This window comes from Tiliqua scincoides, chromosome 10 (genome assembly GCF_035046505.1).
Source record: "Tiliqua scincoides isolate rTilSci1 chromosome 10, rTilSci1.hap2, whole genome shotgun sequence".
Classification (NCBI taxonomy): Eukaryota; Metazoa; Chordata; class Lepidosauria; order Squamata; family Scincidae; genus Tiliqua; species Tiliqua scincoides.
This window is the reverse complement of record NC_089830.1, coordinates 28,822,115-28,849,053: the sequence shown is the minus strand read 5'-3', so window position 1 is coordinate 28,849,053 and position 26,939 is coordinate 28,822,115. Positions and strand designations below refer to the sequence as shown.

General features: G+C 51.6%; 2 protein-coding genes across 10 annotated transcripts; one reads left to right on the top strand and one right to left on the bottom strand.

Annotated features, from left to right (window-relative positions):
- Nucleotides 1-705: 705 nt before the first annotated feature.
- LOC136661655 (acid phosphatase type 7-like) lies at nt 706-13,936 on the bottom strand. Of its 5 annotated transcripts, none has more exons than XM_066639014.1 (14): nt 13,646-13,936; nt 9,692-10,238; nt 8,974-9,174; nt 7,632-7,814; nt 7,285-7,310; nt 6,306-6,403; nt 5,392-5,454; nt 4,715-4,829; nt 4,522-4,635; nt 4,021-4,078; nt 2,885-2,952; nt 2,493-2,564; nt 2,091-2,228; nt 706-1,784 (listed from the first exon to the last, which is right to left on the bottom strand). In XM_066639014.1, exons 2-14 carry the CDS (start codon nt 9,798-9,800, stop codon nt 1,716-1,718), a joined length of 1,314 nt encoding a protein of 437 aa, XP_066495111.1. In that variant the 5' UTR covers nt 9,801-10,238; nt 13,646-13,936; the 3' UTR covers nt 706-1,715. The 5 variants fall into 5 exon arrangements, with proteins under 5 accessions (XP_066495111.1, XP_066495112.1, XP_066495113.1 ...); XM_066639015.1 differs by having other exon boundaries at nt 9,692-10,235; XM_066639016.1 differs by having other exon boundaries at nt 9,692-9,963.
- FBXO27 (F-box protein 27) lies at nt 13,815-22,616 on the top strand. Of its 5 annotated transcripts, XR_010794943.1 has the most exons (8): nt 13,820-14,053; nt 14,939-15,556; nt 16,249-16,360; nt 16,901-16,996; nt 17,518-17,656; nt 17,949-18,050; nt 18,560-18,937; nt 20,547-22,616. XR_010794943.1 is itself a non-coding variant. In XM_066639019.1 (7 exons), exons 2-7 carry the CDS (start codon nt 15,220-15,222, stop codon nt 18,695-18,697), a joined length of 924 nt encoding a protein of 307 aa, XP_066495116.1. In that variant the 5' UTR covers nt 13,820-14,053; nt 14,942-15,219; the 3' UTR covers nt 18,698-19,081. The 5 variants fall into 5 exon arrangements, 4 of the variants coding, with proteins under 4 accessions (XP_066495118.1, XP_066495116.1, XP_066495115.1 ...); XM_066639019.1 differs by lacking the exon at nt 20,547-22,616 and having other exon boundaries at nt 14,942-15,556; nt 18,560-19,081; XM_066639018.1 differs by lacking the exon at nt 20,547-22,616 and having other exon boundaries at nt 18,560-19,081.
- The last annotated feature ends 4,323 nt before the right edge of the window (nt 22,617-26,939 follow it).

Genomic DNA, 26,939 nt, shown 5'->3' with positions numbered 1-26,939 from the left:
AAGCCCACCCAGACCCACCACGCACAGTGCAATCCTGCTCGTTTTTGCCTGGGAAGCCAGGCACACCGTTCAGGGGGGCTTCTGTCCTAGCAAAGGTCCTCAGGCCTGCAGGCGAAGCCGAGGTGCAATGCAGGGCTATGAATGTCAATCTCCCAGAGGAAAGAGAGCCTCCCGTTTTCACCCCCTGATGCGGAAAGGTTAGGAAGCACTGAGAGCAAGCACGCCCTCTAATGGGGACATCAGCTGAAGGCAAGGGGGTGATGGCCCTGGACTGCTGTCCCAGCCCCCAACTCCACCCCACCAGTACTCATCCTTGGCATAGAGGTGAGGAATACAAGCAGGGGGCCCGCTACCTGGTCCTTTCACCCACCCTCTACCCCGTTCTTCCATCTACCACTGAAAGGAGGAAAGCTGCATGTTGTGGAATGGAATTGCCAAAAAGGATATTGTGGGCATTGCAGACACACATATGGCTCTACCAAACCTAGACCTGGTGAGGCACCCCAAATGCAAACTGAATGCCTTCTCTGAGAGGAGTGTGCTTTCTTGCAAAGAGGGGGGCAGACTGTGTTTCTCCCTCTCCCAGTCAGCGGGTACCCAGTGAAATGGACACAGACAATTAGGCCAGAAACACAACATGTATGGAGTTCATTAGCAGAAGATCCAGTAGCGGCCTTGAGCGTGGAGGATTTTAAAAGACACATCCATGGGAAAGGTAGTGAGGTTTATTAGTGGGTATGATGGCTAGTTGGAACCTCCAGGTTCAGAGAGTCTATGCCAGCTGCTAGGAGACAACAGGAACCTTCAGCCTCTCCTTGTAGCATTCCTGGAAGCATCTGACCGGCCCCTCTAGGACACAGGCTGGTGGTCAAGAAAGGCTTCAGCCTGAGACAGTAGGGTTTTTCTTACATTTTTGTAGCATACCTTGAAGAAGCTTTGCAAATAAATCCAGAGCCAGCAGGTGTTCCTTACTAGCCTACCCACTTCATTTTTATATGGCACCAAAAGCAAAAACAAAACAAAACACCCATTTCTGAACTCTCTCTCTAGTCAGCCTGGAATAATCTTTACTCACCACAGGCAACTAAGACCCCAATCCTATCCCATTTTCCAGTGCTGGTGCAGTTGAGCCAGTGGGGTGTGCACTGGCTCCTGTGGTAGAGGGGCAGTCAGTGGGGTTTTCTCAAGATATGGGGATGTTTGTTCCCTTACCATGGGGCTTCATTGTGGATACACCTGAGCAGGAAAGTTGGATAGGATTGGGCCCTAAGTGAGTAGCTGCTTTTAAGCCTGCTTTGAAAGATGAAAATCTAGTGTTTCCCAGTCAGGTTTTGGAATACATGAAACGGGTGCAGCTGTTGGACAAGAGTGAGTTTTTCTGTACTTGGCACAGGGTACCCTTTAATCAAAGAATCAGAGAACTGGCTGTGCTTTGGCCCGCTGGGAAGAAATAGCCCTTGGATAGTTGCCCCTTCCTCAGGAGACTGGAGGAGGAGGCTGGGCTGCAGCTGGTGAAGATGCCTGGCATATTCTCTGTCCTCTCCTAGAATAGGGGCTGAGCAGATGACCAAGCCCCCTGGCACTCAGGAGCAGGAGAAGCCTGTGGGATTTCTCCTTTGGAAGCGGTTAGAGTGACTCGAAGCAAAAACCTTTCCCAGTTGTCTGGTCCAGGAAAGGGGTGAGGTTATTGCCAGGGCTCTCCTCCCAGCAGAGTGCTAGGGCTGCCACACTTTGGGACCCCGACGCTCCTTGATCAGCCAAATCCCATCCAGGACCTTCCCATTCTGAAAGGCAAACATAAAGAACTGGGGCTTACATCCATAATCCTCCCCTATGAATGCCGACGGTGGCTATGACAACTTTTGCCAGGGAAGCCACAACAAAACAGAAGGGTGGAAGAAGGTCTGGGACTTATTTAAAATCATTTCTAACTGTGTATCAAAAAATCACCAAGAACCTCCCAAGATGCTGCTTGGAGACGGGTTCTACAGCATATGGTAGGATCTTTTCTTTGGCACAGTACCCAACTGGATGCTTTGAGGAACATGCATGTTGACTGAAAAACAAGTTCTCCATGTTCCAGCGCCTACCTGGTCATCTGACACTTGTTCCAGCCAGATGTGAGTTTTATTGTGGATCTGCATGCGAGCATATCCATAATCCTCGAACCGCACAGCGCTCCAGTCTCGTGGGTCAGGGACAAAGGGATCCAGCCGTTCTTTACAACCCTGGGAGGAGGAGGGACAGGGTTCAAACGCCAGTCAACGGCCACCATCACTGATAACACACGGGCAGAATTTGCCCGCCTCTTCCAGTGGTCAGCCCTTCCCTTCCCACTTTGTGTCTTGGGTGAAGGCAAGACAGCCAGCCTTCTGGGCCCAGGCATGCAGACCCTGCCTTAGATTACTCAGTGGTGAGGGAAGGGAACTCTGCATTAGTATTTCACATGTTCCAGAATGAGTCCGTGCTCCACAGTTTCTACAGAAACTCACCGCTGATCCAGTGATAATATGCACCGGGGCACCAGGGTTTGTATAGGGGGCTTTGGTACTGCCGTTGTAAACCTACATGGGGGAGGGGGAGAAACAGAGAGGGGGAGGAGAGACATGGTGTGTCAAGATGAGCAGTAAACCACCAACAGCAAAATTCCTCCCTGACCGAGCTGCAGCTGCCACACACCTGCCCACTACCAGTTTTGCAGGGCCAGGAAGTCTCTTGCCCAGAGCTTGAGAGAGACTCCATAGGCCATGGCTACCTCCTCAACCGGCCCACCCTTCCCCCAGATCAAAAGGGTTACAGCTTTTAGGACAATCTGCGGAAATGTTTCAGGGGTTTTTGGAAGCCCCACTCAGGACTTCAGAACAGGTACTCATTTCTTTCCCACCTTGTAGTTGTAGACTGGCCAGAGCCTCTCATAGGAGTGTTCATGAGCCCAGAGCTCCAGGTCAACCCCTGGAAGGACAATAGATTGGAGAAGGAGAGTACAGTGAGGCTGGCGGGGGGGGTACCTCCAGTATCAAGGGGCTGAATCTGCCTTTGGCTTTCTCAGCTGCTGAACACCTCCCCACAGCACCCAGAAAACTACTCACACAACCCTGGCCCCAAAGGAGGTGGAATTCCACTACCCAGAGTAGCAGCACTCAGTCCCACAGCCCCCATTTTCTCTGGATGCGTCTTCAGTTGACTGCCACATTGACAGGCTTCTCCTCCAGGAATTCAGACCATCCTTATTCTTAAAGCCAGCTAAGCTGGCAGCCACAAGTGTGTTAAGTGAAGGAGGACATTTCTTATTCAGTCCTGATCCTTAAAGTCCAAATGGAACTGCCCAGGGATGGTGTGAGCTGGAACGCCCTCTGGTGTCATCTTGGGCTTGCTGCCTCTGTGCGCCAAAAACCTGAAATCCTTACGGACTGCTGTGAAACCCAGAGGCAGGGACTTCAGCACATTCACACTGTCCCTGCAAATGAAACTGGAAGTCCTGCACTTCTGGGTTTCACAGCCGGGCACGAGGAGCACAAGAAGGAGAGGAAGGGTCTGCTTAGGTGGGAAGCAAGTGTCAGGGGCCGGTTGGAGGGAGTTCATGATGGCAACAGACCTGGAGTGAAAGGCACCTCAAATCCGCCACCTCCTCAGACAGCTGCTGTTGCAACCCACGTCAGCTGGCTGCAAGGATGAGCCAGCAGTGAAGTTGCCCTACTCTTGCTAGACTGAGACCTTCCCTCAATCTAGCACGTTGACTAACAGCAGCTCTCCGAGCCCCCAGACAAAAAGGCCATTCCAAGCCCTACCATCAAGACTGTTTTAACTGGTGGGACTGGACCTGGGACCCTCCGCATGCAAAACATGTGCCCTGCCAGCAAGCCAGAACCCTTCCTAGGGGTTCACCAGCCTCATTCCTGGGGCTCCTATACGCCAACTGGGTTTACTGTGCTTACTCCAGTATACATCCCCACCCTCTGATAAGCAGCAGAACTGGAATGTGGCAGAAGCCTGCCGGAACCACAGAGACACGAGACGTACCATATCGGTAGAACAGGTCTTCTAAGCCATACCGGTGTGGCTGGAGCCCTTCACGTACCTGAGGAAAGACCAATCAGGGACAACTCATACCCAGCCCTCAAAAACTCCCCTTCCTTCCACCCCCCCCCCCACTTTCTCCCAGCCGAGCAGGTGCCATTGTCTCACAAACATGCACAGTATCATGTGGCAAAAAACCTAGCTTGCCAAAAATATCCACTTCTTTTAAAAAAATCAAGGTTCTAGATTCCACAGTGACTAAGAGATGTTGGATAGTTTGTGAGCATCACCTGGTGAGTCTCAGGCACCTGGAGCCAGAGGAGTTGTTGAATTGCCCAGGAAGCAGAGCAATGGGCCATAAGTGCCCCCCACCATGACTGGGGAAAGGAGAATAAGTGACGCAAGACATTGAAATAGCTGCTCTGCCACCATTTGTGGGGCAGAGTCTTCAGCAGCCAACTTCTCTTGGCCCAGGGTGCACACAGAGCCCCGCCACCCACTCACCCGGCTTGCATAATTCGTGCAGTCATCCAGGTCATTGTTGGAGCAGTACATGGGGCGGTGGCCCATGGTGATGATCCAGGGGCGCTCCTTGCGCCTTTCAGGCCGGGTCGCCTCCTGCCACAAAGCCAAACGGAGTCAGTGACTGGGTGAGGTTGCCCCTTTGCCCCCCTAAACACCACGACTGGCTTGTCACCTGCAGGTCCCTCTCCAGCCACTGGAACTGCTTTGGGACCAGCTGCGGTCCGTATTCCAGGAAGAAGTACACCTCCGTGGAGAAGGCGATGATGTGCGCAGGGCCAATGTCCCAGCTGGAAGGAAAGACCATCAGTCAGTGGCAGTCCAGAGGACGGCGCAGGTTGTGCCCGTCTGGGGAGGCAACACATCCGGGCAAGAGCCCAGCAGTCCTCTGCTGGACCCTTGGAGCGGGCAACCTGCTTCAGAAGCACTGGCGGCTGGCTCTGCTCCAGGTTGGTGCAACCAGCTGCAAGACCCTGGACAACCTGGGCACAGAATGCTTGAAGGCCTCCTCCTCCTCCTCCATTGGAGGTCAGCTGGAAAAGCTCTCTTGTGCGCTCCACTTTCAACATGACACACAGTTTGGCCCACAGTGCCACTTGGGAGCACAGGGTGACTTGGGCATTGCCTGAGGGGCCTCCAAGGTTATGAACCTTTGCTATGGCTATTTTACAGAAGGACCTCTTTACATAAATGACCATCTAGAGAGGTCCAAACACAATTATTTTTGCATTCCAACTGTAAAGAGCACTTTGCAAATCAGCCACAGGCAGTTCAAAGGACCAAACAGAGAGTTTCCCCACAATATCCACTTGTGGCTCAGAAAGACTGCCACCTGCTGGAAAGGACACTCACCTGTACCACAGGCCCTCTGTGTCACCTGGCATGCTGAAGCGGGCTCGGTAGTTGGAGAAGTTACTGAAAGCGGGAGGGAAGGGGAAGGTTAGGCAGAGGAGGCCGTGGATGATGAAGGCCCACAAAAGAAAATATTTCTTTACTCACCGTGTGGTCGGTCTGTGGAACTCCTTGCCACAGGATGTGGTGCTGGCGTCTAGCCTAGACGCCTTTAAAAGGGGATTGGACAAGTTTCTGGAGGAAAAATCCATTATGGGGTACAAGCCATGATGTGTATGCGCAACCTCCTGATTTTAGAAATGGGCTATGTCAGAATGCCAATGCAAGGGAGGGCACCAGGATGAGGTCTGGTGTGCTCCCTGGGGCATTTGGTGGGCCGCTGTGAGATACAGGAAGCTGGACTACATGGGCCTATGGCCTGCTCCAGTGGAGCTGTTCTTATGTTCTTAAACTACAATTCCCAGGAGGCCTTGCAGGTCTTGTTATCTGGTGTGCTCCCTGGGCATTTGGTGGGCCGCTGTGAGATACAGGAAGCTGGACTAGATGGGCCTATGGCCTGCTCCAGAGGGGCTGTTCTTATGTTCTTAAACTACAATTCCCAGGAGGCCTTGCAGGTCTTGTTATCTGGTGTGCTCCCTGGGCATTTGGTGGGCCGCTGTGAGATACAGGAAGCTGGACTAGATGGGCCTGTGGCCTGATCCAGTGGGGCTGTTCTTATGCCCTTTTCAGGCTCTTCTCTTATCAGACATAGTGTGGATCTCAGTTCACATCTGAGACGGCCTTCCCCCAGACAAACATTTGAGCAAGGCACCCTGGAAGGAGGACCAAAGAGGGTGAGGGAAGTATCAGGAACAGGTACCAGAAACAAGGGCATCTCCGGCCTATTTCTCACAGGCTGGCACATCCCAACTCACTATTTCTCTTCATGATTTCCTGGGCACGTCATGTAAGGCAACAAGGCAGCCACGGGTTCAATGGCTCTCATGAAGGCGTCTCCAACTTGGGCATCATCCTACACGACAGAGAAGGGAGAGCCTGAGAAGAAGGGCTGTTTGAAAGCATGCAGGCATCTCAGAAGCCAAAGGGACTGGTGAACTGGGCCTTTGGTGAGGCTGGGCCTACCCCCAAGCCCTTCCCAGAGAAAGCAGCAAAGCTGATGCATCTCAAAAACTGCAGCAATGTGAGGCAGGCAGATGGAGAGAAAGAGGCGCATTTGTCTGGCTGCAGGTTTGCTAAAAGGTCCTCTTCCTTTGCGCTGCAAAGACAGAGATGGCAGCTGCCACTGAAGGTGTTGTGCTTGCAGGCACTGGAATGCAAGGCTTAGAAGGGCTCACACTGAAAACATGCCCTTAAGGACACAAGGAAACCTCTCCTGGTTTGGACTAAATCACCCTCTTGTTCGGAATTCACTTTATAAATAGTGGACCACTAGATGACTGCAGGGCGCTCAGAAGCAGGATGTGTAGGCTCAGAAGCAGGATGTGCAGACCTTCTCCTGCAGCTCCTCCCCAGCAACTGGTATTCAGAGCGGTACTGCCTCTGAACACAGGGGTTTCACTTCCCAATAACCACTGATAGACCTCCTCCTCCCCTTCCTCCATGAAATCTACTGCCCACAAGGCCGGCCCACCCATGAGACCAACTGAGGCAATCTCCCAAGGCAGGATCTTTCCAGATCTCCACTGTGGGCCCTGGACTGGACAAAGGAAGGGGGAGGGAGCACCCTTCTAAGCTGGGGAGGCCAGAACTGCACGTGCAGAATTCTAGCATTTCTTGCACAGCCACATGCACACTGTCAGCCAGAGGCAAGAGGATGTTACAGGTGCTTTCAGGCGGTGTTGTTAACAGCACATCACTCTGACCCCAAATGTAGGAGGCTGAAAACTCTCTTACCGAGTGCAGGTCGTAGGCAAAGTCCCCTGTCAGGAAAGAAAGGCTGAGAGTTAAAACAGGGCAAGTGCCCTTTTTGCAGGAGGAAGGAGGACTGGGGGCTGCAGCCTGCCACTGCCTGCTGCATTGTTGTACTTCACGGATGCCTTCACTGTAACCGAAAGACATTTAGTTGCAAGCTGCCTTGAGGGTTTTCAAGTCACAGGCCCAGTTGAAACCTTTTCAATAAATACAGACAGATCTGGTGCTTCCTCCAAATCATGAAGGATCCCAAAGGGAGAGCGGGCAGAGCTGGCTTGGCCTCCCCTGAGATCAAACCCCAGGTCCCAAGAGCCCAGCCCCAATCGTACCTACGTGCAGCAGCACATCGTACATGCCGTTTTCAGTGTCGTTGATCAGCCGAGGCAGGGACTGGGGGTTCACCAGGCCCATGTCCCCATAGATGACAAAGCGGGGGCTCCAGTCACTGCCATTCCGTAGAGTCTGGAAACTGAAGGTGTCACTCCAGCCCTGCTGGCTCCCACAGCGATAGGCTGCAAAGGAACAGACACCGGGGCGTGGGCCGAGCCCGGCTGCTGGATTCTTGCCCCCTCCAGGCCAACCTCCTGCCTCCCACCTGTGGCTGGCCAGGGGCCCCACAAGGCATGCCACAGGGTCACGTTAAACGTCTACTGGAACTCCAACATACCGGGGAGCGAGATAAAAGCAGGCCAGGAGGGCTTAAGAACAAGCCCTCCTAAAACCCAGCAGAGAGATTTCTCAAACCCTGGCTGTAAGTGCGGACATTCACAGAACATCCCAGTTCCCAGGCACGACCATCACACTGCTGAAAGCTGTCCTCCTCCACCTGTGCAGAACTCTGCTCTGCGATTAACTGTCCTGAACTGATTTTAAAGCTAAGAGCAGGCTGGAACTTTGGGCGCAAGAGATATGAGAAAGAACAGCCTTCAAAACAGCCACTGGCATACTGGTGGGGTAAAGTGAGGCACATGCCCCGGGGTACCATACCTGCAGTCGGCCCGCCCACCATCTACACCCCCTCCTATTTTTCAAAGTGAAAGCATTTCACGCGGCCCTGGGCCGTCCCTCCTTCCCCCTTTTTTGAAAGAGGAAGAGGGCGTGGCCCTCAGATTGGTGCGGTCACGCAGAATTGGCAGAAGTCAGTGCCGCACCAATCTGAGCACCACCTTCTTCTCCTTTAAAAAGGGGGGAAGGAGGAGTGGTTGGCGCAGCATCATGGCAATTGTCAGTGCAATTCCAGAATTATGGCTACGTCATGATGTCACAACACTGGAGGGGGGCAGACAGGACTGCCAGTGCCCCCTGAACGGCTGGGTGCCTTGCATGGCACACGTGCCTGCACTGCTGTGTGTGCACCCCAGAGACAAGAGCATCCTCCCCACACACACAGCCCTGCAGCAAGCCCTGCTGAGGGGACAGGGAGCCTGAACCCTGAGGGCTGACAGCCCCAGCAACCACCTGACAGGGAACACAGTAGATGGAAAGGTAAAACCGGCCCAAAGAGGAGCAGCCTTTCTCAAGGGGGAGGGTCAACAGAGGCTCTCTCTCTGACCAGAGTCCGGTCCTGCTGCCCTTTGAATGCTCTGCTGCCTGTCCGCAGGTCGCAAAGTGCCCAGGCTCTGAGGGTCTTTTGCAGCCTCACTCCAGAGTGCTGAGATTCCCACCCCTTACCGTAACGCTGTCCTGGCGAGAGGTCACGCAAGGTGACTCGGTGGATGAACATGCTGCGCCTCAGTACCCCGCCATCCACAAACTTCTTGGCCCTTCCTCTGGCCCACTGAGTCAGAGCCTTTCCCTTACTCAAGCCAAAATTCACAACAGACTCTGCAGGGTCAAAGGTCGTCCAGGTGACCGTCATGGAGGTGGCAACTCCTGCAGAAAGCATCAGCAGCCCGGTGAGAACACAGGAACATTCAGAGTTGCCCAATTCCGAAACCGACCATCAGGACATCCAGCCCCAGTGCCAGGACGCCTCAGCCAAGTACGTGGCAGGCCAAATGCTGCCGCTTCTGACCTCGTGATGTGCCAGCCTCTGCTTCTCCCTCTCACACTGTTCTTGTGTGAATGAAATCTTGCCCTCACCCCACAAAGAGCCCCAGGCAGAGCATTCGGTCTTCACAAGCAAGTCTGGGAAGCAGCTTCTATAGTGGGTGCTTGGCCCAGGGACTCTCAGTGAGGTGATGCTTGAACAGGGGTGTGGAGTCCCAGCTGGGCAGTTGAATCTCTACACCCCACTAGCTGTCCAGGGCAGGATCATCTGAAGAGGCTGTGGAGACCAGGGAGTCCAAACCCCTCTCCATTAACCTTTTCAATGTCCCCCTCCAGGCCAATTCTCACCCTTCCGTCCTTCCGGTCTTGGCAGAACTGCACCCTTCAGGCTCCAACTTACCTGGATAAGAAAGGTGCACCTGCTGAGGTTGGGTGTCACCAAACCCTTCACATCGCAGCTGTGGGAGCCACAGAAAGAGGAGGCAAGTTGCTTTTGCCAGTCCGCTCATGGTCCTGGCCGAGATGCCCTCTCTCCCCTTGCTGCGGAAGTTCTTCGGAGATTTGCTCAGAGCCAGCCAGGATTCCAAATGGAGTCACTTGGGGCTTCTTCACTAAGTCACAGGTGAGGGTGATGCAATTGACCAGGTCTGCTTTGGACTCTAGTATTCACGGCTGGGGAGCAAAAGAGGGCAGAGCTAGGAGATCCTCCCCAATCCAGCTTCTTCTGTTTACTAGTCCAACAGGCACCACAAGCCTCTCTCGGGCACTGTCTGTGCTCCGTTGCAGCTCCCGTCCAAATTAGTGCTCTGCTTTCTGTTGGCCCAAAATATTCCCTAACATGGTAGGCGTCACCACTGTCTCTCTGCAGGATTCACTGCTCTGGCCTGGCCTCCTTCCAATCAGTATGATAAGCGAGAAGCCAGTCTGCCACACCACACCTAAGGCTGCTGGAAAGTAGATGGGACATTCAGATAATGTTTGTTAGCAACTGGGAGGAACCTCATCTCCCAGCTTCCTGTTAATCACACCATCATCACAGACTGTTCCTTCTTTTGTTGACCCATCTCTTCCTTCCCATCTCTTCTTTCTTTCTGTATCACAATGCTTATTGGAAACTCCTCAAGGCAGGGAGTTTCTAAAGTCCTTTAAAACCTTAGAACAGTGGTTCTCAAAATTTTTAGCACTGGAATGGACTTTTCAGAATGACAGTCTGTCAGGACCTACTGGAAGTGATGTCATGGCCAGAAGTGACATCATCAAACAGGAAATTTTTTTAACACCCCATGTAACAAAATCAAATCAATTAATCAAATAAGCAAATTTAAAGTTTACAATAGGTATAAGTTTAAAAAATTATTTAAAATAAAGAAGAACCCTCCCAAGCAGCTGCTGATCTGTTTTTTAAAAATTCCCCAAGCATCCCAAAGGCTGCAATCCTGTCCACATTTATCGGGGAGCAAGGCCCACTGACTAACGTTGTTAAAAGCATATACATAATAGCCTGTTAAAAGTACAGATCTGTAACATTTCCTCAAATACAGTCACATACCACGGCAGCATCAAGTCTAAGATATTAAAAATAAAATACACACTGAAATGAATGGGGACGAACCTGAAATTGGCCTGCAACCTACAGTTTGAGAAACACTGCCTTAGAGCAGTGTTTCCCAAACTGTGGGTCAGGACCCACAATAGGTTGCAAGTCAATTTCTGGTGAGTTGTAAAATGTTTTTGACACATTATAAACAACTGTGCAAGCACTCTTGCCAAGTTTGCAGAAGAAAATGGTTAGCTGGAATGCTAACCTGTGGTATGAGGTAATCTTCATACCCCCAAATCAAAATGTCACATTTTCCAATTTGCTTTAATAGCAGGTGAGCTGCAGATCACAGGTGAACCCAGTTTCAGCCTTTGCCTGGCCTGTAAGTCCCTAAATGCACATCTTGCTGTTCAGTTCAGACCTTCTGGGTACCCTAGAATGACTGTAAAGGTTTGGGGGAACAGTCCTTTAACTCCATTTCTAGGGGGAGTCTAGCAAAAGTCTACACACACACACAATATGCAAGGTCTCCAGCAGCCTCAGGAGCACAGGACCCCAATTATTATTGTTTAATAATATTATTAATAAATAGAGCTCTTTTTTGTCTAGTGGGTCATGACAGATTGTTAACTTAAAAAGTGGGTCCCACTGCTACTAAGTTTGAGAAGCACTGCCTTAGAAGAACACAGGCAGCTGCCATCTAGCAAGTTGGTTTTGTCCACGGTCCAGCACTGTCTATTGAATCAGCTGCTCCATTAAGGTCAGTATCGACAACAACAACTGGCAACAGCTTTCTCAGGTTCTCAGGAATTTTTTTCTCTGTCCTACCTGGAGTGGCTATCAGTCAGTGTTGATATCACTGACCTCAATCGAGCAACTGAGTGCAAGGAGTTCAGCTCAGAAGCTTCTGTATGCAAAGCAGGTGCTCCTTTGCTGAAAAACAGCCCTTCCCTGGAGACTGCTATAGCAGAAATGCTTGTGGGTGGGGACCCACAATGGCCAGGCCTTTATTTCTGCCTGAGATGTTATGGTGCAGAGAGCAAAACAGGTGCAGCACCTAGTCCTTTCCCCCCTCTCCATATCTACTGGTCAGACTGGGGTACCTGGGAAATAGTAGTCTTCCCATGGCTCCCACCCAAGACTAGAAAGCCTAGGCAGAAAGAGGCCAACCTGGGAAAACCGCTCTCTTAGGTTATCTAGGGGTCCTTAAGTCCTCCTTGAAGCCAGACAGTAGCAGAACTTAAGCAACTTGGGAGGCAGGGCTGCCTGCTTCATCCCTGGTGAAGTTGGACCAGGAATACATCAGGAGAGCATATAAGGAGCTTATTTAAAGGATGAGAAACAAAGCAATGGGGGAGCTGCAAAGCATCAAAACAAGACACACAGCAAAAAAACAGATATGATGAAAAGGAGGAAGTGTTTGGTAGGCAAGGACATCACAGGCAAGCCGCAAATGAAACAGGTTCTATGGTGCAATTAACTGGATGCTGTACCAGGAGTCTGGCACCTCACCCACACAATGGGGTTAGTCTCCTCTGCTGGGATAACACAATGGGATAACAATAGTCTCAGTCCCAGTTATCTGCACAACCAAAATGAGCAGAGAGGTGGAGTGCCTCCTTACTGGGAAAGCTACCACATTTGGGGCTCTTTAGCTTGGAAAAGGCAACCAAGAGAGGGGAAGATTGAGGCAGAAAATGATGCAGGGTAGGACGAGAGGGAGTGAAGCTTCTCAAAACACAAGGACCAGTTTCCCCACAAAGCTGATTGACGGGAGACCTGGGATGAACACCAAGATCCTGCTTCACACAGCACACGCTGCTCCGTCTGTGGAATGCAGTGCCACAAGATGTGGTGAAGGCCACATGCCCAGACGGCTTCAGAGGGAGATTAGAGGGCAGGTCTACTAGTCAAGGTAGCCATGCACCACCTCTGGGTTCAGTGACAAAGCTTCCCACATCCCACACGCAGAGAACGGTGCTGGTCGTTGTCTCCTGCTTGTGGGTTCCCCAGAGGCAGTGAGGAAGGGGCACCATGGGAAACAGGATGCAGGCCCCTTAGGTCTGTCCAGAGGTCTTTTCTTAGGTTCCTGTGTACACTTTCCCTTATCCAGAGATGTCCAGAACAGTGTGCAACAGAGTCAAAATGACACGTTTACTAGAGGAACAGCTTCAGTACATCTTGGCTCAGCAAACAGTGGCAGCACACACGCACACAAACCAGGGCAGGGAAGGGGAAGCCCCCACCGGACCAGGAGTCCAAAGCTCAGGTCAGGTTCCCCCCAGGGCAAGAAACAGCAGCCCCTGTGGGTTTCTTGCAAGGACAGGTGGTGGGTGGGGAGGCAGGTGAGGCAGAGCCTCCCCTTCGAAAAGCACCGCTGCTGACATGGGAGGCACGCAAACTGGGTCGCACTGCTTTTGCAGGACACTGCAGGGAGCCTCTGCCTCCCCAGCCACCGCAAGGCCCTGGGTCCTTGCCGCGCTCGATTCACCCTGGAAAGTCCCCCCCACCCCACAAGAGATTCGGGCGCCCCTTCCAGTCCAGCGGGCTTGCTGCGCCTGCAGAGCTGCGGCGGGTCGCCCAGAAGCCGTGACCTGCGGCGGGGCCAGGCGGCCAGCAGAGGGCCGGAGCGGGCTCTGCTGGGGAGACCCGCGCCCCCCGCGCAGCGCCTCGCCTCGCGGCGACACGGGGCTTCCAGCTCCGACTCCTGCCGTGGTGTCCACAGCAGAACTCCCGTCCCTCGACCAGAGCAGCGAGCAAGACGCCCCCTGAGCATGCACAGAGTGCTTCCCAGAAGGGACCGCAGAGAAATACCCGGGAGGACGCCGCGCCCCGCGCTCTGGCTGGCTGAGCTCCGCGGGGCTTCCAGCCGCGCGCCCTGCAGAGGATGCCCGGCCCTCCGGGGGGGGCGCACGGCCCGCGCCCTGACCTGGCTCGGCGTCCAGCCTGCGCGCGGCGGAGGAGCCCCGGGATCCGCACTGCGGGATCCCGGGAAGGGCGGCTCCGTGCAGGAGCGGGCAGCGCCTTCGCCCGCGGACGCCTCTTCTGGGCCCCTCCGAGGCAGCCGCAGCTCCTCCTCGTCCCGGCAGGCGCCCTGATTGGCCGCCTCCGCGCCCCGCTTCCGGCCTGCTTGTTGATCTCGCTGCGCTGCGCCGCGCCGCGCCGGGCGGCTCCCCCTGCTGCGGAGAGGAGTCCCGCCCGGGACGGGCTGCCGCGCGCCAGGTCTGCTCCCCCCGACCGCAGCGCTCGCTCGCTCGCTCGCTCCCCCAGGGCGGGCGGGGACGCCTCCCCTCCGAGGGCTTCCCACCCGGGGGAAGGAGGAGGCAGCCTTTCCCCGGGAAGCTGCTCTCCGCCTGCGGGCGATGCTGGGCCAGACCCTCCGGAGTGCGGGAGGAAAGGGTGGGGGGTTAAAGGGGGCCATTTGCACCCGGGCCCGAAGGGGGCTCTGGAGCCAGAGGGGGGGCTCAGAAAGCGACCTTGTCCTGGTCTGGCCTGGTGCTGGCTGGGGGCACAGCCGCAGGCACGCGTGGCAACTGCTGGTCCCCGCCGGGCTCAGGGACGCACCCGCGACCCTCCTGAACACAGTGTCAAAGCTGGGAGGAAACTGGCCTGCTGCAGTAGCTCTGGGGCTTGCAGATGCTCTTGCCATGAAGGAGTGTGCAGGAGCCCAGGGCACAGCTGCTGCGGAAGTGCATTTGGGGGCACACCGCGCACTGTGACAGCTGAGAGCTGGGGGGCCAGATGAAAGCGGCCCCATCCAGCCCCCAGGCCTTGTGTTTGACGAATCCCACTTCGAAATGCTTCCCTGCATTTGCTGGGTCCTGGAAGGGAGGGCGGGTTAGTAGCCCCCTGGTGGGGAAGGCAGAAAGCCCTCCTTGGTGGCTTCCCAGAAGGAGAGGCCCACAAAAAAGGGGCTCAGAAGATGTGCCATTATCAACCCCCTTTGGTAGAGGTCTTCATTATGGGCCCCTCCTGGAGGGCAGACCAGTAAACAAACATCATCAGCAAAGGAGGCAAAATGTTCAGAAAGCCAGTGACTGACAACTTCGTATAAAGAAAACCTGGTGCTGCATCCTGGTGAAAGTGTTTTCTCTGGTCTGTTTTTAGCAGTCTGCACCCCCGAAGTGACAGCTGAAACAGGACCTTCCCAGCTCGCTTGATCCTTGTCTTGCCCTCATCCAGGGCCTGGAGAGCCAAGGCCAGCTGGGCTCCAGTGTGCTCCAAGCAGCGGAGGAGGAGGAGGGCAGCAGTGCTGGCACTTCCCAGAGAATGGAAGTGGCCGTTTGAACCACAGCAACATAAGTGGTGAGGCGGATCTGAGAAAGTGCTCCCTCCTGTGACATATTTCAAATTAAGTTTTGGGACAGCTGACCTCCGACAGTCCAAGCATGGGTTTAGTGAACAGCAGAGCAGAACTCCCTCGCAAAAAAGAGATCCAGTGCTTGGTGGATTTGAACCCGCTGCCCGACGAACTGCTGGTGCTGATCCTGAGCTGGGTGCCAGGCCGGACACTCGTGACCCACTGTCGCCTGGTGTGTCGGAGGTGGAGGGACCTGATCGACAGACCCACCCTCTGGAAGCTGAAGTGGAAGAGGGACCCTGCTAAATGGGGCATTCTCAAGGCAGCCCTGAAGGTGGCTGGGCGCCTCCCCCAAATGGAGTGGGGCCGATTGGGCATCCTGGAGCCATTTGGGAGGAACCTTATCAAGAATCCCTGTGGGACAGGTGAGGCAGTGTGATGGGGGGGGGCAGGGACCCAAATTGAGAGGCGGCCAATGGGACTTGGCAGGCCTGGCTGCGATCCACACCCTTTAGCTGGAAAGAGTGTTTAGTCGAAGACTTGGAGGGGCTTATCATGGTCACTCAGAGGATATGAGTGCAGGACTATCTGCATATCCAGGACACTCTGTCATTCCTGGGCACAGACAGTGATAATTGTGTATTTGGAGGGGCAAATGGATGGAGATTGTGGGGAAACATTTCCATGTCCAAGACTCTTGCTGCTGAAGTCAGCAGCACTTTTTTGCCAGTGAGGTCAGCAATGGTGGAGTGTCTCTCTCAGGCGTTGTTTCACTTCTGTTTCTGTGTTGCAAAGTCACTGAGCTGCTCCCACCATCTGGACTTGCTTTTGCTTTAAGCTGAGCTGCTGCACATCTGCCCAGGTTCACTTAGATGCAGCCGAAGCAGCTGCTTGGCTCCTGCACTCATCTCCTTTCAGTGGGACCTGAGATCTTGTGCCAGGAGGTCCCTGCATGAGGTCTCTCTCTCTCAGGCCTTGTGACCTTTCTCTAAAGGGAAAAGATAAACTAGCCCAGTGATGCAGCAGCCCTTGAATGAGATGGTGTGGGTTGGAGGCATGCAGGCCTGTCTCCTGCAGAGGCTGCCTCTTGCCCTGACACTCTGCGCCACATCCACAGAACGGCTGCTACATTGGGAGGTTCGGCATGGTGGGGAAGGCTGGACCGTGGAAGAGAACAGGGACTTCGTGGAAGGCGCTGAGGCCCAGACCTGCTTCGTCTCGTCATACCAGTGAGTTGGTGAAGAAGGCTTTGCTGGGAGGGGGGGTGATCTTGGTTACTGCAGGGTCCTCTGTTCCTGGAAAGCTAAGGAGGACTTCTGGCCCCTTGAGCCCCTGTATGCTGGAGGTGCAGCCACAGGTTCATCTCTCTCCTGTCACTCTTCTTTCTGGCCCAGTAGCTCTTTTTTCTTTTGGATCAATGCCAGTCCTTCCCTGACACGGAGGATGTGATTGTGGCCCACCTATTGCCAGTGCTTAGTCCTCTAGAGGACGTGAAGGACTCTCCCCTCTGGAGGATGCCTGCAGACTGTGACCTGGAGTGAGGCCACGGCTGTCTCAGCAGGAATGCTTGTGTTCCATGTGGAGGTTACCAGGTTCAGTCCCTCGCCACATCTCCAACTAGGGCTGGGAGAGACCCTGCTGGGCCTCTGGGCCTGGAGGGCCACTGCTGGTCAGTGTGGACAATACTGCGCTAGGTGGGCCAGGAGTCCGCATGTGGGGCAAGGCAGGACTCTCAGTTCTGTGTGACTACTCTCATGCCCTACCCTCAGGTGCTGTACAAAATGGCAGGTGGTTGACTTGCTGAAGGAAGGCTTGTGGGAAGACCTTCTGGATACCTACCAACCCAATATTGTCATCACTGACTGGTAAGTCCTGCTCCTCTTTGGCCCCTGTGCCGGAGCCAGATCGTGCAGCTTGTTTGAGGAAGAGGAGGAGAGAGATCTTGCCCCGATAAGAACCACACCCTCTCCGTTTGCTGAGCTCTCTGTCCAGGAGCAACTGTGCTGAGGTCCCTGCTCCTTTGCTCATTCCCAAGAGTCCCTTGAGCTGCAGCAGGAAAACCCCCCTCCTAATCCCAAAGCCTCAGAGGGTGGACCTTGCAAATAGGCCCCCCAGCCCCACAACAAGCCTCCACCCTGCCAGGTAGCCAGCTTCCCATGAGAGAGAGTGAGGTTCATTCTGCAGAGATTTATTGGCAAGGCTAGAGAATTCATTAGAGATCTTAAGGAGGCTTAGAGCCCAATCCTATGCATGTCTACTTAGAAGGAAGTCCCATTAGAGTCAATGGGGCTTACTCCCAGGAAAGCGAGCTGAGGAAATGTGCATGCTGCAGCATCCTGTGGTCCTTTGCTTGCCTGAGTCCCAACGCTGTCTCCCTTTCCCACAGGTGGGGGGCCCGAGAGGACTGTGGCTGCTCCTACGCGATCTCTGTCAGCCTCCTGGCAGCCAACAAGAATGTGGTCATTGCAGAGTTCAGTTTGCAGCCGGAGCCCATCCCACAGTGGAACAGCGCCAAGTACCAACAGGTGTGCTTTCCCACCCTGCCATAAAGCCCCGTTGGACTCTAGCTGGGTTTGGGGGTTTGGCTGAACACCGTCTTGGAACCATCTTGATCCAAATTTGGGGTGGGGAGGGGCTGAGGGAGCAACAAGGAGGCCACCCCCCCATGCTCTGCTTTGGGAGCCCACAAAAGTCTTCATGAGCAGGAGGCAGGTCAGGTGACAGGAAACACTTGAGTGAATGATTGAACTTGAGGAGGATGTGGGGATGCAGCCACACACGCTCTCCAGCTTGACTCCTGCCTGGTTGGCTTTTCAGGCTCACCTGCAGCTGGTTTTTTTCTCGAGACTGTGGGGGCCCCCTGGAGTTTTGACTGCTCTCCTGTGGAAATATTTGACTATTAAGCACTGGTTGGGTTTGGTCTGTTTTCATTAAGTGACTTGCTTGGTGTGTCTTGTTTTTTCATTGTTACATTTTAATCTCTCCAAATATATACGGAAATAATACCAAAAAAGCTAATTTTAAAAGATCACAATTGCCTTGTCAAGTCAGCACATTCCTCTCTCACTAACACTGTTATCATTAACCAGTCGCTGATGGGCTCAGACACTCACTCTAAATGGGCTGAGTTTGTTTCAGTCACGGAAAAGTTGATCAGTTCCTTCTGGCTTTCCAAAATGCTTCTTTTTGCCCTGCCAAACGTGCATAAATGAACTTCAGGGATTTTATTAAGCTGCAAGCCTTCCACTCCCACTGAACTCTGCCAGGCCTCTCTGCAGCGCTGAGCCACCAGGATGCCTCCGGGGCACCCCCCGCTCTCCATCCCTCATCAGTCTCTCCCCTTTCTCCTTGTGTGACAATATGGACAGATGTTGCCATGTCCAGAGTGCTGCTCATGTTGTCTCTTGCATCTGCCATTCCCTTTGCAGGTATTGCACGTCTTCCAAAATTACGGCCCTGGAGTTCGCTATGTCCGTTTTGTGCACAAAGGACAAGACACACAGTTTTGGGCTGGGCATTACGGAGCTCGCGTTACCAACTCCACAGTCCTGGTGAAGATCTCCTAGGATCCAGTTGATCTGCTCTTTCTACCTGCTTCTGGGGGCAAACCACTCCAGAAGTTTTGGAAGCCAGTTTTGTCTTGGATGTAATACTTCTGGAAGGGCCAAGGGGGCCGCAAGAGAGAACCCCAGTTGTGCCTCTGTTTGGGGGACAGAGAACCTCATAAGGACAAAACTACTTCTGTTTGTTTCAAAATAAAGAACTTCTTGGCTGTAATTGTGGATTTCCGACCCTCCTGGGAAGAGGTGAGTTCATGTCCTGGTGGGGGCAAGTAGAGGTGGGGTCAGGAGCAGCAAGTCCTTTTGTCTTGCTGAAGCGAGGAGGTGAGTGGTGCCATTTCTGTGGTGGTGGGGATGACCACCACAGAGCTCTTGCTCTTGTGAGAAGGTGATGGGGAGACACAAAGGCACATGTGGCTTGCAGTGCTGCCTTTGGGAGGCAGTGGGGGGGGGAGCAGAGCTACAAAGGGTGCTGGAGGTTTGCTGTCTCAGAGCCAGTGCAGCCACTGCTGAGAGAGTACCTCTGGAACCCTTCCCTCTTTTTACCCCAGTTCTGAGGGCAGAGGTAAATCCTGTGACTGGAATGGATGATACTGGAAGGTGCCCTCCCCTAAAATGGTTGGTTGGCAACCTTCAGTCTCGAAAGACTGTGGTAGAAGCCTACAGCACCCGGTGTTCCCAGGCGGTCTCCCATCCAAGTACTAACCAGGCCTGACCCTGCTTAGATCAGACAAGATCAGGGATGTGCAGGGTAACAGATGCCCTCCCATACAGCTGGCATTTGGAGGCAGGCTGCTGCTGAACCAGGAGGTGGCACATGGCCATCAGGGTGAGTCGTTGCAGCTAGTTTCCAGCTGTCCAAACTAGCAACAGTCACTACAGCTATGGAGAGGATTTGCTGGTACCCCCCAGACTGCCATTTTTTCTCTCTGCTGTGTGAGTTTCCCTCTCCTGCAGTTTTGTTTTGGGCTGAGATTTCCCAGTGTGAATGTGAGTTTTTTCTTGGGAGGGGGGGTAGTGCACCCTCTCTCCATGGAGGCATTGCTGTAGATCAGGCATGTCCAACAGGTAGATCGCGGAGGGGTCAGAGGTAGATCGCCAGCCCCACTTGGCTCCATCTCTCCAGCGGCTCGCCCCGTTTCTAGGAGAGAGCTCGTGCCAGCAGGTTGTCTGCCGAGGGCTTGCCGCCGCTGCTGATCCTTTGCCTGTCTTTTTTCTCTGTCTGCGGGAATCTTGCCTGCAGGTGTATTGGGGGCGCTTGTTTTCGTGCCAGTAGTTTGTGTGTACCCCAGGGGGCCACTACCCGCGCCCAGCGTCATACCTGGTCTCCTGCCTCTCAGAATCGCCCATTCCTGCCCCTGCCCCCCCTTAGAAGTGTGTCATATACCGGGCGATATCCATTCGCCTGGGCTTTAACTGAATACACTCACCGTATTAGTTTTGTCGTGTGCCGGTCGTTGGTCGCTTTATAGTTCGCTTTCGTTAAACGCTTTCCGGCAGACACAACAAAGTGTCAAGAATTTGGTGATTTTGGCGGGCTTTTCCAATTTTGTTCTAACTTGCCTATGCCTTGCCTTCGAATTGGTTCAAACCACTGTGACTTTGCTTGCCTCTGCAATTTTATTTTGCCTAGCCTTTGCATTGATTCTACACTGCTATTGTATTTCGCCTTGCCTTTGCGTTGATTCTACACTTTGTGCAGAATTTATTAAATCGCATGTGGTAGTATTTGAACTTGTTTGGCGGTGTTTGATTTTATCTGGTTTGCTGGACAGGTGTTTGAGTTTTTTTGATGATTGTTTGGTGGTATTTGATTATTGGTGCCAGTATGATGAATTCTTATTTTTACTTTTAGAACTGCATGTGTGGTTTTGGCATCACCAGTCCTTGTATTGCACATCATCCAGAGATCTTCAGTTCTTGTTGATCTTTAATATTTTGGGACAGTGACAGGTTTGGACCGGATTCAGCCAGTGTTTATACTAGCTTAGCAGATTTGACCTTCTAACATCCAGCCACCCCAGTATAACGAAGATGAGTATTCCAAAGAAGAGTAAAACCTATCACTTTCATGATGAATGGGAAATGGACTACTTCATCATCATGGTGAAAGACAAGTGTTGTTGTCTAATTTGTAACGCCCCAGTATCCTTGCCCAAAAAGGGTAATCTGGAACGTCATTATAAGGCCCTGCATAGCAATAAGTTTGATGCTGATTTTCCACCCAAAAGTGAAATTCGTAAACTGAAGCTCAAAGAACTTAAATCGAAATTGGCTACTCAGCCACAGTTGATGGCAAAGCCAAGGTCACATTCGGTCAATGCAACCATAGCATCCTTCAAGGTCAGCAACCTGATTGCAAAGAAATGCAAACCTTTCACTGAAGGGGAATTTGTAAAAGATTGTTTTCTTGAAGCAGCTGACAATCTTTTTGAAGGATTTAAAAATAAGAAAGAGATCATAGCTGCTATTCAAGATGTACAATTGTCAAGAAACACCGTCGTGCGGTGAATAGAAAAGATGTGTGGAGACACAACTGAACAATTGTTGGAGGATGTTTCAAATTGTGTTGCTTTCTCACTCCAACTGGATGAATCTACAGACATAAGAGACACAGCCCAGTTACTAGTCTTTATCTGGATGGTTTTTGAAGACTCCAGTGTTAAAGAAGAACTACTTGGAATGTTCTCTTTAAAAGGGAGAACTACCGGTCAGGAAATATTCAGTTCTTTCAATTCTTTTGTGACAAAGTGTAATCTTCCATTGCATAGACTTGTTTCTATCACTATTGATGGAGCAAGAGCAATGACAGGTGAGGTTAACGGTTTCATAGCCCTCTGTAGACAGCATGACAACTTCCCAGATTTCCTTTCTTACCACTGCATCATTCACCAGCAAGTTTTGGCAAGCAAGAGACTCAATACAAAGACTGTCGTGGACATCACTTTCAAAATTGTAAATTCAGTTCTTGGAAGATCACTTCAAAGAGGGTTTTCAATCTTACTCTTGATGAAGGGGCAGCAGAAATCATTTTGCACACAGATGTAAGGTGGCTAAGTAGGCACAAATTTCTGCAAAGATTTCGTGATTTGCTGAATGAAATAAGTTTTTTGAAGGACAGGGGAGATGACCAAGCAGAGTTGGAAGATGAGGAGTGGTTATGTGATCTGGCATTTCTCGCTGACTTTACATGCGAACTAAGTGATATGAACCTTGAACTACAAGGTAAAAACAAATGCATTGGTGAAATGATGAGTACAGTTTCATCCTACAAGAGCAAATTTGAGCTAATGATGACTGACGTTGCAAACAACACTTTTGATCATTTTCCTAATATGCAGGACCATCTGGGACAATATCCAAAGTTTGTTTTTTAGAATGAGAAGTATGTGACAGAAATCTGTTCTGTTATCCAGGAATTCGAAAATAGATTCTGTGACTTCCAAAAAATTGGAACAGTTGTGGAGTACTTGTCATACCCATTCAAAGTAGATGTGGACATTAAAGAAACTGCAGCTGCTACCAGTAAAAATTACTCATTGAACAAGCCATCTCTTGAAAACGAAATATTAACCCTTAAAAATGACATTTTTCTCAAGACCCGTGCTGAGCAAGAATCGTTTTGGAAGCTAGTGCCTAGAGACAAATTTCCCAACTTGAGAAGATGCAGTGAAGCTGTACACTCCTGTTTTGGTTCAACTTATTTGTGTGAATCTGCGTTTTCCCATCTGAAAATGACAGAGTACACAGCGTTCCAACATGACAGATGAACATCTCCAGGATTCCCTGAGACTGGCCCTCACGCAAAAGTCACCCAACTTCAAAAAGCTGGTGGATGAAATGCAGGCTCAGATGTCTAACTAATGAGGAAGAGCGAAATATTAAAGATTGTGCAAGATCAGCCTGGATCAATACTCGACCTAAATTTAACACAAATTACTCAATAGAGGTTAAAGTTATTACTCAATAAAACTTTAAGAAAAAATGTACTTTCCATTTCCCCTCGCAGTTCTTACAGGATCTTCGTCTCTGTTTTGTTTCTGCTTAATTTGCTTAACAGCGGATCACATCCAAGTAAATGACAGAAGGTTCATTAAAAATGGGGGGAGGCAGTCCTCCAACTTTATTGGGTTAAAATTTAATTTGAAACTAATTTGAAACTTAAAATTTCATGGTGGTAGATCACCGGCACTTTTGGCCGGAAAAAGTAGATCACGACCCGTTCGAAGTCGGACATGCCTGCTATAAAACAGAGGTCATATCCTTGTTCTGGGCACCCACTGCCTGCGTTGCTTGCCCAGCTCAAGAGAACAGAGAGTGACAGCCAAAGGCAGGCAGTTGCAGGTGCTGCAGAAGGACACAAAGGCAAATAGGACCAGCACAGAAGCAGCACATCATTTCAAAAACAGAGCTGGTGACAAATGGAAGTCAGTGAACACGTTTGGATTTACATATGATAGCCCTAAGCCAGCCCTGAGAAAAACACTGGCATGTTCACCTCAGATGAGAGGCAGTCAATGGCCTCTCAACTCCCCTACTTCAGATCCCTTATCCCTTGGCCACAGCCCTCCCAGGGAGCATTTCTGCAGCCATGATAGTAGAAGTTCTCTCTTAATAATTTCAGGAAACAGATTCTTGAAGAGCCTGTAGAATGCTTCCAGGACTGGAAGTGGCTTGTAGGCTGCCTGGCCATCTGCACCTGCTTTAGGAAATGCACAGCTTAACTGACAGAAAGAGAGAGGCCAGAAATCACAGACTTCTGCACTATCACCTAGGAACACACACACACCCTTCTCCAGGTTCAAAGAAGCCAGTCCCAATCCCAGAGAAGGTCTGCTTGACTTTGTCACTTGTGTTCCAGTCCAGGAAATGAAGACCCTGCAGGCAGCAGGTCTTCTCAGTGACTGCCTCAACTAGGAATGTATGAAGTTTCCTTCTATCAAGTAAGGCCATCTGTCCAACAAACACAGTGAATTGCCTGCTCCACAGTGGCTGGCAGCACCTATCCAGGCAAGAGTTTTTCCAGCCCCACCTCTCAGGAACAGAACTGGGACTTTCTGCATGCAAACCAGGTGCTTTGTCACTGGGCGACTGCCTCTGCCCAGCAACCCATTCTGGATGTAAGCCCCTTTGTGTTCAGTGGAGCCTATTCCAAGGAAAGTACAGCTAGGAGGACTGCAGCTCTCCCAAGTCTTGTTAATGTTGCACATGTAATCGTGGTGGTGGTGATGATGATGATACAGTTGCAGCAGCCATTGTGCATTTAGAGGGCAAGGGCCCTGCCCTGAGAGAGTGGTGAAGACCAGACGTGATTGTGAGGAGCTCCAGAAGGATCTCTCCAGACTGGCAGAATGGGCAGCAAAATGGCAGATGCGCTTCAATGTCAGTAAGTGTAAAGTCATGCACATTGGGGCAAAAAATCAAAACTTTAGATATAGGCTGATGGGTTCTGAGCTGTCTGTGACATCTCATCTGTCTTGGGGTGGTGGTGGACAGATCGATGAAAGTGTCGACTCAGTGTGCGGTGGCAGTGAAGAAGGCCAATTCTATGCTTGGGATCATTAGGAAGGGTATTGAGAACAAAACGGATAATATTATAATACTGTTGTACAAATCGATGGTAAGGCCACACCTGGAGTACTGTGTCCAGTTCTGGTCACCACATCTCAAAAAAGACATAGTGGAAATGGAAAAGGTGCAAAAGAGAGCGACTAAGATGATTACTGGGCTGGGCACCTTCCTTATGAGGAAAGGCTACGGCGTTTGGGCCTCTTCAGCCTAGAAAAGAGGCGCCTGAGGGGGGACATGATTGAGACATACAAAATTATGCATGGGAAGGACAGAGTGGATAGCGAGATGCTCTTTACACTCTCCCATAACACCAGAACCAGGGGACATCCACTAAAATTGAGTGTTGGGAGAGTTAGGACAGACAAAATAAAATATTTATTTACTTAGCACGTGGTTGGTCTGTGGAACTCAATGCCGCAAGATGTGGTGACGGCATCTGGCCTGGATGCCTTTAAAAGGGGATTGGACAAGTTTCCGGAGAAAAAATCCATTACGGGGTACAAGCCATGATGTGTATGCGCAACCTCCTGATTTTAGAAATGGGCTCTGTCAAATGCAAGGGAGGGCACCAGGATGAGGTCTCTTGTTATCTGGTGTGCTCCCTGGTGCATTTGATGGGCTGCTGTGAGATGCAGGAAGCTGGACTAGATGGGCCTATGGCCTGATCCAGTGGGGCTGTTCTTATGTTCTTAACTACAATTCCCAGGATGCCTTGCAGGTCTCTTGTTATCTGGTGTGCTCCCTGGGGCATTTGGTGGGCCGCTGTGAGATACAGGAAGCTGGACTAGATGGGCCTATGGCCTGATCCAGTGGGGCTGTCCATCTAGGGCAGGAGGTCTGGTCTAGAGGGTTGAGCCTCCGTTTGCCTGAAGATAACATCCGAAGGGCGCCAGTTCAAGGCCACCGGCACCCTGAATGGCGAGACCTTGAAGCAGCTGACAAGCCCAGTCAAGTTATTCCACCTGCTCTTGGAAAGATGAAGGAGCTGCTTGTCAGACTGTGTGGGAGGAATCTGGAGGCCAGTAAGTGATAACAGACCATAAAAGATCCAACCGAAATGTTGTGGTTCTTGAAAGATAGAACCTTTCTTCAATTGTAAAAATTCCTACAGGGATTTAGAACAGCCTGCCTATGTAAACCACCTAGAATTAAAGTCAGGAGAAATCTGACAACCAAGAAAGGCGGTGTATAAATGCCTGTATTATTATTATTATTATTATTATTATTATTATTATTATTATTATGTTCTTATGAAAAAGGCCACAGAGGAAGCAGGGCTGGAAAGTTCCATGAATGGGCAAAATTAGTGGCAATAATGACATGATTACTTTCAACAGTCATTTTAATTGCTTAATAATAATTGCTCCAGGCAAAAACATGCCATATCAGATCTTGTCTCCAGGTCATGGTGTAGCGCAGGGCTGAGGCCCGGCGCAGTCAGTCTGGAGGCACTTCCAGGAACAACTGTGGGAACAAGCCCACCCAGACCCACCACGCACAGTGCAATCCTGCTCGTTTTTGCCTGGGAAGCCAGGCACACCGTTCAGGGGGGCTTCTGTCCTAGCAAAGGTCCTCAGGCCTGCAGGCGAAGCCGAGGTGCAATGCAGGGCTATGAATGTCAATCTCCCAGAGGAAAGAGAGCCTCCCGTTTTCACCCCCTGATGCGGAAAGGTTAGGAAGCACTGAGAGCAAGCACGCCCTCTAATGGGGACATCAGCTGAAGGCAAGGGGGTGATGGCCCTGGACTGCTGTCCCAGCCCCCAACTCCACCCCACCAGTACTCATCCTTGGCACAGAGGTGAGGAATACAAGCATGGGACCCGATACCTGGTCCTTTCACCCACCCTCTACCCCCTGTTCTTCCATCAACTACTGAAAAGAGGAAAGCTATATGTTGTGGAATAGAACAGAATTCTGTTCCCCACATTGCCAAAAAGGATATTATGGGCATTGCAGACACACATATGGCTCTACCAAACGTGGAGCTAGTGAGGCAACCCCAATGCAAACTGAATGCCTTCTCTGAGAGGAGTGTGCTTCCTTGCAAAGAGGGGGGCAGACTCTGTTTCTCCCTCTCCCAGTCAGCGGGTACCCAGTGAAATGGACACAGACAATCAGGCCAGAAACACAACATGTATGGAGTTCATTAGCAGAAGATCCAGTAGCGGCCTTGAGCGTGGAGGATTTTAAAAGACACATCCATGGGAAAGGTAGTGAGGTTTATTAGTGGGTATGATGGCTAGTTGGAACCTCCAGGTACAGAGAGTCTATGCCAGCTGCTAGGAGACAACAGGAACCTTCAGCCTCTCCTTGTAGCATTCCTGGAAGCATCTGACCGGCCCCTCTAGGACACAGGCTGGTGGTCAAGAAAGGCTCCATCCTGAGACAGTAGGGTTTTTCTTACATTTTTGTGGCATACCTTGAAGAAGCTTTGCAAATAAACCCAGAGCCAGCAGGTGTTCCTTACTAGCCTACCCACTGCATTGTTACATGGCACCAAAAGCAAAAACAAAAAACCCATTTCTGAACTCTATCTCTAGTGAGCCTGGAATAATCTTTACTCACCACAGGCAACTAAGACCCCAATCCTATCCCATTTTCCAGTGCTGGTGCAGTTGAGCCAGTGGGGTGTGCACTGGCTCCTGTGGTAGAGGGGCAGTCAGTGGGGTTTTCTCAA

Bases quoted from the DNA above. Each gene is read 5' to 3' on its own strand.
- FBXO27 (XM_066639019.1), top strand. From the start codon at position 15,220: ATGGGTTTAGTGAACAGCAGAGCAGAACTCCCTCGCAAAAAAGAGATC. The intron at 16,361-16,900 runs GTGAGTTGGTGA...CCCTACCCTCAG, and splicing joins TGCTTCGTCTCGTCATACCA to GTGCTGTACAAAATGGCAGG. The intron at 18,051-18,559 runs GTCTGTTTTCAT...TTCCCTTTGCAG, and splicing joins TTAAGCACTGGTTGGGTTTG to GTATTGCACGTCTTCCAAAA.
- LOC136661655 (XM_066639014.1), bottom strand. From the start codon at position 9,800: ATGAGCGGACTGGCAAAAGCAACTTGCCTCCTCTTTCTGTGGCTCCCA. The intron at 9,175-9,691 runs GTAAGTTGGAGC...TGCTTTCTGCAG, and splicing joins GGTGCACCTTTCTTATCCAG to GAGTTGCCACCTCCATGACG. The intron at 2,953-4,020 runs GTACGTCTCGTG...TTGTCCTTCCAG, and splicing joins AGACCTGTTCTACCGATATG to GGGTTGACCTGGAGCTCTGG.